Consider the following 7847-nt stretch of genomic DNA (forward strand, 5'->3'; position numbering starts at 1 on the left):
GGTTACAATAATAATAATAATAATGGCATTTATTAAGCACTTACTATGTGCAAAGCACTGTTCTAAGCGCTGCGGAGGTTCCAAGGTGATCAGGTTGTCCCACGGAGGGGGCCTACAGTCTTCATCCCCATTTTACAGATGAGGTAACAGAGGCCCAGGGAAGTGAAGTGACTTGCCCAAAGTCACACAGCTGACAAGCGGTGGAGCTGGGATTTGAACCCATGACCTCTGACTCCAAAGCCCGGGTTCTTTCCACTGAGCCCCGCTGCTTCTAATAATGATGGCATTTGTTAAGCGCTTACTATGTGCCAAACACTGTTCTAAGCGCTGGGGGGATAGCAGGGGATCACGTTGTCCCATGTGGGGCTCACAGTCCCATTTGACAGGTGAGGTAACTGAGGCTCAGAGAAGTGAAGTGACTTACCCAAGGTCACACAGCAAACAAGTCCAATCTTAGCCCCTTGCCCATGTTCCTCTCCCGCCTCTCAGACCCTCCCTTCAGCCCCCCTGCTAGTCTCCAACCAAACAACCAAGTTTGCTCAGGAGCTCAAGAGTTTGTAGAGCATAAATGAGCCATTTCCTGTTCCTGTGTGAGCACAGTATAACACTGCCCTCTACCCACATCCTCCGCGGGATTGGGGGGGAAAAGCCAGGGGAGGGATGGGACCCCACACATACACACTGGGAAGTCATAAGCCATTTTTATTCCCTGGTCTCAGTAGCTGAAATAATAATAATGGCATCTATTAAGCGCTTACTACGTACAAAGTAGTCATATTTTTTTTATTTTTTTATAATGGCACTTATTAAGCGCTTACTATGTGCAAAGCACTGTTCTAAGCGCTGGGGAGGTTACAAGTTGATCAGGTTGTCCCACGGGGGGCTCACAGTCTTAATCCCCATTTTACAGGTGAGATAACTGAGGCCCAGAGAAGTGAAGTGACTTGCCCAAAGTCACTCAGCTGACAATTGGTGGAGCCGGGATTCGAACACTTGACCTCTGACTCCAAAGCCCAGGCTCTTTCCACTGAGCCACGCTGCTTCTCTAGTTATAGTAGCAATAGGGTAGTAGTAGTAATAGTAGTAACGAGTATTTTGGCCTTCAGCCCATCCTCAGCCCCATAGCACTTACGTACACATCTATAAATTATTTATATTGCCTATATAATAATAATAATAATAATGGCATTTATTAAGTGCTTACTATGTGCAAAGCACTGTTCTAAGCGCTGGGGAATTTACAAGGTGATCAGGTTGTCCCACGTGGGGCTCACAGTCTTCATCCCCATTTTACAGATGAGGTCAATGAGGCCCAGAGAAGTGAAGTGACTTGCCCAAAGTCACACAGCTGACAAGTGGTGAAGCCGGGATTTGAACCCATGACTTCTGATTCCAAAGCCAGGACTCTGTCTACTGAGCCATGCTGCTTCTCGTTGTCCGGAATAGAGACAATTCCTGACAATTCTCTATATACATATCTATAAATTATTTATTCGCATTAATGTCCATCTCCCCCCCTTAGACTGTAAGCTCATTGTGGGCAGGAATGTGTCTAACCAACGCTGCGGTATTGTAAGCGCTTAGTACAGTGCTCTGCATTCGGTAAGCACTCAATAACTATTACTGATTGATATTTACTAAGTGCTTACTGTGTGCAGAGCACTGCACTAAGCACTGGGAAAAATACACATGTGGGAATTGGGCACAGTCCCTAGGGGACCTCACGATCTAAAGTTGTTCCCCCATATTACTAAACTCGGTTGCTTCTCCCTTCATGTTATTTATTATAGCATCTGTCTCCCCTACTAGACTGTAAGCTCCTGGAGGGCAGGGATCATATCTGCTACCTCATTCATTCAATTCAATCATATTTATTGAGCGCTTACTGGGTGCAGAGCACTGTACTAAGCTCTTGGAAAGTACAATTCAGCGACAAATAATAAAAATGGTATTTATTAAGCGCTTACTATGTGCAAAGCACTGTTCTAAGCGCTGGGGAGGTTACAAGGTGATTGGGTTGTCCCACGGGGGGCTCACAGTCTTCATCCCCATTTTACAGATGAGGTCACTGAGGCCCAGAGAAGTGAAGTGACTTGCCCAAAGTCACACAGCTGACAAGTGGCGGAGCTGGGATTTGAACCCATGACCTCTGACTACAAAGCCCATGCCTTTTCCACTGAGCCACGCTGCTTCTTGTTGTCGGGAATAGAGACGATTCCTGACCACAACGGGCTCACAGTCTAGAAGGGGGGAGACAGACATCAAAACAAGTAAACAAGCATCAATAGCACCAATATAAATACAATTATAGATATATGCACATCATTAAAATAAATTAATAGGATTATAAATATGTACATTATAAGCACAAGTGCTGGGGGGGAGGGGGTTAGAGCAAAGGGAGCGAGTTGGGGCGATGGGGAGGGGGAGAAGAGGAAAATGGGAGCTTCGTCTGGGAAGTCCTCCTGGAAGAGGTGAGCTCTCAGTAATAATAATAATAATAATAATAATAAAGGCATTTATTTAATTTATTTATTTATTTATTTTTATGGCATTTGTTAAGTGCTTACTATGTGCAAAGCACTGTTCTAAGCGCTGGGGAGGATACAAGGTGATCAGGTTGTCCCACTTGGGGCACACAGTCTTCATCCCCATTTTACAGACGAGGGAACTGAGGCCCAGAGAAGTGAAGTGACTTGCCCAAAGTCCCACAGCTGACAATTGGCGGAGCCAGGATTTGAGCCCATGATCTCTGACTCCAAAGCCCAGGCTTTTTCCAATGAGCCACGCTGCTTCTCTATTTATTAAGCGCTTACTATGTGTGAAGCACTGTTCTAAGTGCTCGGGAGGTTACAAGGTGATCAGGTTGTCCCACGGGGGGGCTCACGGCTTTCATCCCCATTTTACATATGAGAGAACTGAGGCCCTAAGAAGTTAAGTAACTTGCCCAAAGTCACACAGCTGACAATTGGCGGAGCTGGGATTTGAACCCATGACCTCTGACTCCAAAGCCCGGGCTCTTTCCATTGAGCCACGCTGCTTCTCAGTAGGGCTTTGAACGTGGAATTTTAGAATTTTAAATTCTAAAATTTGAATTTTAGAATTTAATTTTGAATTTTGAATTTTAGAATTTAATTTTGAATTTTGAATTTTAGACTGTGAGCCCACTGTTGGGTAGGGACTGTCTCTATGTGTTGCCAATTTGTACTTCCCAAGCGCTTAGTACAGTGCTCTGCACATAGTAAGCGCTCAATAAATACGATTGATTGATTGATTGACTGGTGGGGGGGGAGTGTGATTGCTGGATTTGAGGAGGGAAGGCATTCCAGACCAGGGGTAGGACGTGGACCACGGGTCGACGGCGGGGCAGGCGAGAACGAGGCACAGTGAGTGTACCGTACTTTTCCAAGCACTTAGTACGGTGCTCTGCACAACGTAGGCTCTGAATAAATACGACTGATTGATTGATTGATTGATTAGCTGTACCTCCTGCCACCCTCAGGGCGAGCCCAGTGAATTTACCTCAGGCCCACCTCACTGTGCCGCAGAGGTGCCCGAGTCCAAACCGCCTCCATGGCCTCGGGCCGGGTGCCGGGGAGAGGGCCCCATCCAGGGAGCCGCTCTGGCCAAATCCCCTGCCCGGCATGGAGCTGACTGGTGAGTTGGACACAGACACACCCTCTGGGGGCCAGCGGAGAAGGGCGAGGGGTGGAGGCGGAGGAGGAGGAGGACATGGGGGGACCGGGAGAAGGAAGAGATGTTTTAATGAGGGATACTGTCCTGGGGTGCTGGGGCGGTGGGCCGGGGGGAGCAGATTTAGGGGGGACGGGGATAGTGCCAGTTCAAGAATCCCGAAGCCCCCTTCAAAGCTGAGGTCCAGAGTCATTGATGCTGGGGTTCAGGCCAGAGTTCAAAATGGGAGTTTCCTCTTCTGCATCCCCAAAGATCTCTCTTCCCTCTTTCACTTCCCTCACCCCAGGCCTGCTCCTCGTGGCCTTCCTTCTCCTGCCCGTGAGATTGGCTTTCACCAGCCCCGCTCCAGCCTGTGACCCCCGACTTCTGAACAAGCTCCTCCGGGACGTCCGGGCCCTACAATCCCGGCTGGTGAGAGAACACGCCCTGGGAACGGGCCCCTTCTCCTTCCTCTGATCAGCCGGCAGATGAGAGGTTCCACATCCCTTGGCCTTCCCTCCACACACCTGCTGCTTGAGAGTGGTGGCATCTGTCCTCTTCCAGTCTCACCATTCCACAACTTCACACGACGGGCTTGGGAGTCAGGAGGACCTCGGTTCTAACCCCAGCTCTGCCACTCCTGCGCTACGTGACTTTAAGAGGGACACCTCATTCATTCATTCATTCGTATTTATTGAGCGCTTACTGTGTGCAGAGCACTTGGAAAGTACAATACAGCAATAGAGACAATCCCTGCCCACAATGGACTCATGGTCTAGAGGCGGGGAGACAGACATCAAGACTTCACTTCTCTGTGCGCCTCAGTCCCCTCATCTGTAAAATGGGGATTAAGATTGTTAACCCCATGCGGGACAAGGACTGTGTCCAACCTGATTAGCTTGTACCTACCCCAACGCTAAGTACGACGTCCTACACATAGTAAACGCTTAACAAGTACCGCAATTATCATCATCATCAATCGTATTTATTGAGCGCTTACAATGTGCAGAGCACTGTACTAAGCGCTTGGGAAGTACAAATTGGCAACATATAGAGACAGTCCCTACTCAACAGTGGGCTCACAGTCTAAATTATTATTATTCTCTTCTCCCACAGAGCCAGTGCCCAGACCTCAGCCCGCTTCCCCTGCCCATCCTGCTTCCTGCTGTGGACTTCAGCCTCCGGGAATGGAAAGCCAAGACAGTGAGATACGCCACCCTCCTCGACGGGACCTCAGTTTACCCCTCCCGCCCCCCACTTACCCCTGTTCTGACCAGCCCCAACCCGCTCCCTAGTCTTCCCTCACCTCCCATCGCTCCTCTCACGCTAGACTCCCCTGCCCTGTCACAGTCGTCACTTCCCCTCTCCCTTCCCCTCCTCCAGATATGTCTCTTCAGGGCTTCTTCCCTGACATCCCTTGTTTCCCAGGAGCAGATCAAGGGACAGGAGGTCCTGGGGGCATTAGCCCTCCTGATGGAGGGAGTTGGGGCGGCCCAGGGACAACTGGAGACCACCTGCCTCTCCCCCTTACTTGGGCAGCTTTCCGGACAAGCCCGCCTCCTCTTCGGGGCCCTGCAGGGTCTCCTTGGAGCCCAGGTGAGAAATTTGGCCAACAAGTACTTCTTCCCAGTGGCCCCCATGGAAACGACCTCAACCTCCCCTGGGGAGGCGGGAGCAGGAAGGAAGGGATTGAAGGGATTGTGATGGAAAGGGAGGGAGGTGTCAGGTGGGCAAGGGTGGAGGTCATCCCTCCCTCCTAGGTGCCAGCTCTGGATTCAGGCCACCTGTCCTCCTTGGGTTTACGATGGGGGGCGGGGAGGGGGAGACGAGGGAAGCCCGGGAAAGTGCATATTCCTTCTTGCACTTAGAGGGGCTGTGTTTGCATTCGAGCCAGGACTCTGGCCTCAGGCCCATCCTCTACCCCCAGCCTCTCCCCCAGGACCGGGTGACGGCTCACAGGGAGCCCGATGCCATCTTCCAGAACTTCTGGCAGCTCTTGGTGGGAAAGGTGCGTTTCCTGCTGCACGGACCCACTCTCTGTGCCAGGCGGGGCCAGCCGGTCCCCAGCCCCGCAAACGGACTCCTCAGACCCTTGGCCGGGAGATCTGGCATTGGACCGCCGGCCAGAACCCCCGGACCTCGGGCCACGACACCGGGCCTTGCGGACCAAGCCTCCGGGCTCCCGGGCCGGGTCTCCGCACTCTTGAATGTGACCTCCAGGCCTGTGGCATCAGCCTCCGGACTCCTCCTGAACATGACTCTCAGGCCCCCGCACAGAGCCCCGGGACCCCCACCTGGGAGTCCCACACTTCTGGACAACGCCACTGGATTCTCAGGCAGAACTCCTGGATCCTTGCCCAGTCTCCCCAGCAACACAGATGGTTTTCCCAGACTCTCATACCAAGCCTCCGGGCCCCCCACTCCTCTTACTGGACTTCCAACTCCCTCTCCAAACCCTACCGTCCCTGTGCCCAGCTCCTCCACCCCCCTGGCATCTCCCTCAGCCACCACTCCCAGCTCCTTCTAACCCAACTATTGGTCTCCGTCTCAGGGTAAGCCTCGTGGAGGCGGGGGAGAAGAGGAGGGGAGGGCAAGGCTTGCATCGCAGCTCTCCCTCCCCCCCAGGAACTGAAGTCCTGCCAATCCGCACCGATCCCCCCGGGGCATCATACTGTACATCAGAGCTACAGGTCCCAAGTGAAGCGACAGGGCAGAGGGACAATGAAACATTTTCCATTCTACTCTAATTCCCAGAAGCTATTTTTCTAAAAAAAAAAAAAAAGAAAATCAGTTTGATGGCAGGTGTCAGAAGTCGCTTGTCCGGAAACCAGAGTCCCTCCTAACCTCCAACCGTCTCCTGGCTGATCCTCTGTGGACTGTGTCTCCCCAGAAACAACCTGGGTCTAGCCAAAACAGGGGAAGGGCTTGCTCGTGGATGGCACCAGAAAGGAAAAGTCCCCTGCCATAGCTATCCTCGGCAGCTCAAGCCACTTCCCTCAGGTTTCAAGCCACTCCCAGTCCCAACACGGTCCCAGTGCTCCAGGCCAGCGGCCATCCCCCTTCAGCCACCCTCCCGCAGTAATTTTCTCTCCTCCTCCCTCCTGGAAAGGCTGGGTTCTCCCTAAATCTCCTAAGGTTTCCTTCCCACCTCACTTCACACCTAGCATTGTTTACTGTGTGACCTTGGGCAAGTCACTTAGCTTCTCTGTGCTTCGGTTCCCTCATCTGTAAAAGGGGGATTAAGACTGTGAGCCCCATGTGGGACAACTTGATGACCTTATATCTACACTAGTGATTAGAACAGTGTTTGGCACATAGTAAGTGCTTAACAAATACTACTATTATTAGCTATGTCAGGGGTTTAGACAAGAGCGGTGTCTGGAGGAGCAAAGGAAGGGAGAGCTCCCAAGGCTACCAGTGAGGAGCCAAAGAGGAAATAATAATTATGGTGCTTGTTAAGTGCTTACTATGTGCCGAACACTGTTCTAAGCACTGGGGCAGATACAAGTAAATTGGGTTGGACACGGTCCCTGTCCCATGTGAAGCTCAGTCTTAATCCCCACTTTGCAGATGAGGTAACTGAGGCCCAGAGAAGTGTAATGACTGGCCCAAGGTCACACAGCAGACAAGTGGTAGAGCCGGGATTATAACTCAGGTCCCCCTGACTCCAAAGCCCGTGCTCTACCCACTAAACAGCGTGAGAAACAGCGTGGCTCAGTGGAAAGAGCCCGGGCTTTGGAGTCGAAGGTCATGGGTTCAAATCCCAGCTCCGCCACTTGTCAGCTGTGTGACTTTGGGCAAGTCACTTCTCTGGGCCTCAGTTACCTCATCTGTAAAATGGGGATTAAGACTGAGCCCCCCATGGGACAACCTGATCACCTTGTAACCTCCCCAGCGCTTAGAACAGTGCTTTGCACATAGTAAGCGCTTAGTAAATGCCATCATTATTATTAAACCCCGCTGCTTCTAAACGATTCCCCAGCCAAGGGAGGAGGAGAGGCTTCTCCAGGATGGCTAGCGGGGAGCCTCCCGCCTCAGCCAACTGTGTGGAGACTTGCTCCTGTCAAGAGCCAGCCATCCCAGAAGCCAGCAGATAGCCTGGGGTTCAGCTGAGGGTGGGGGCCCTTTCATAATAATAATAATGATGACATTTTGTTAAGCGCTTACTATGTGCC

The 7847-nt window shown here is 51.6% G+C and overlaps 1 protein-coding gene across 5 annotated transcripts; it reads left to right on the top strand.

Annotated features, from left to right (window-relative positions):
• The first annotated feature begins 3512 nt into the window (after positions 1-3512).
• THPO (thrombopoietin) lies at positions 3513-6419 on the top strand. 5 transcript variants are annotated; one of them, XM_038748023.1, is made up of 5 exons: positions 3513-3657; positions 3980-4104; positions 4789-4875; positions 5101-5268; positions 5563-6419. In XM_038748023.1, exons 1-5 carry the CDS (start codon positions 3645-3647, stop codon positions 6226-6228), a joined length of 1059 nt encoding a protein of 352 aa, XP_038603951.1. In that variant the 5' UTR covers positions 3513-3644; the 3' UTR covers positions 6229-6419. The 5 variants fall into 5 exon arrangements, with proteins under 5 accessions (XP_038603951.1, XP_038603933.1, XP_038603916.1 ...); XM_038748005.1 differs by having other exon boundaries at positions 5612-6419; XM_038747996.1 differs by having other exon boundaries at positions 3630-3657; positions 5600-6419.
• The last annotated feature ends 1428 nt before the right edge of the window (positions 6420-7847 follow it).

The sequence above is a fragment of the Tachyglossus aculeatus genome, chromosome 1 (genome assembly GCF_015852505.1).
Source record: "Tachyglossus aculeatus isolate mTacAcu1 chromosome 1, mTacAcu1.pri, whole genome shotgun sequence".
In the NCBI taxonomy this organism is placed as follows: domain Eukaryota; kingdom Metazoa; phylum Chordata; class Mammalia; order Monotremata; family Tachyglossidae; genus Tachyglossus; species Tachyglossus aculeatus.

What these genes read in the sequence shown, in the direction of transcription:
- THPO (XM_038747988.1), top strand. An exon ending in GGGCCCTACAATCCCGGCTG is followed by an intron (nt 4,105 to 4,788) that starts GTGAGAGAACAC and finishes CTTCTCCCACAG; the next exon opens with AGCCAGTGCCCAGACCTCAG. An exon ending in AGGGTCTCCTTGGAGCCCAG is followed by an intron (nt 5,269 to 5,562) that starts GTGAGAAATTTG and finishes TTTGCATTCGAG; the next exon opens with CCAGGACTCTGGCCTCAGGC.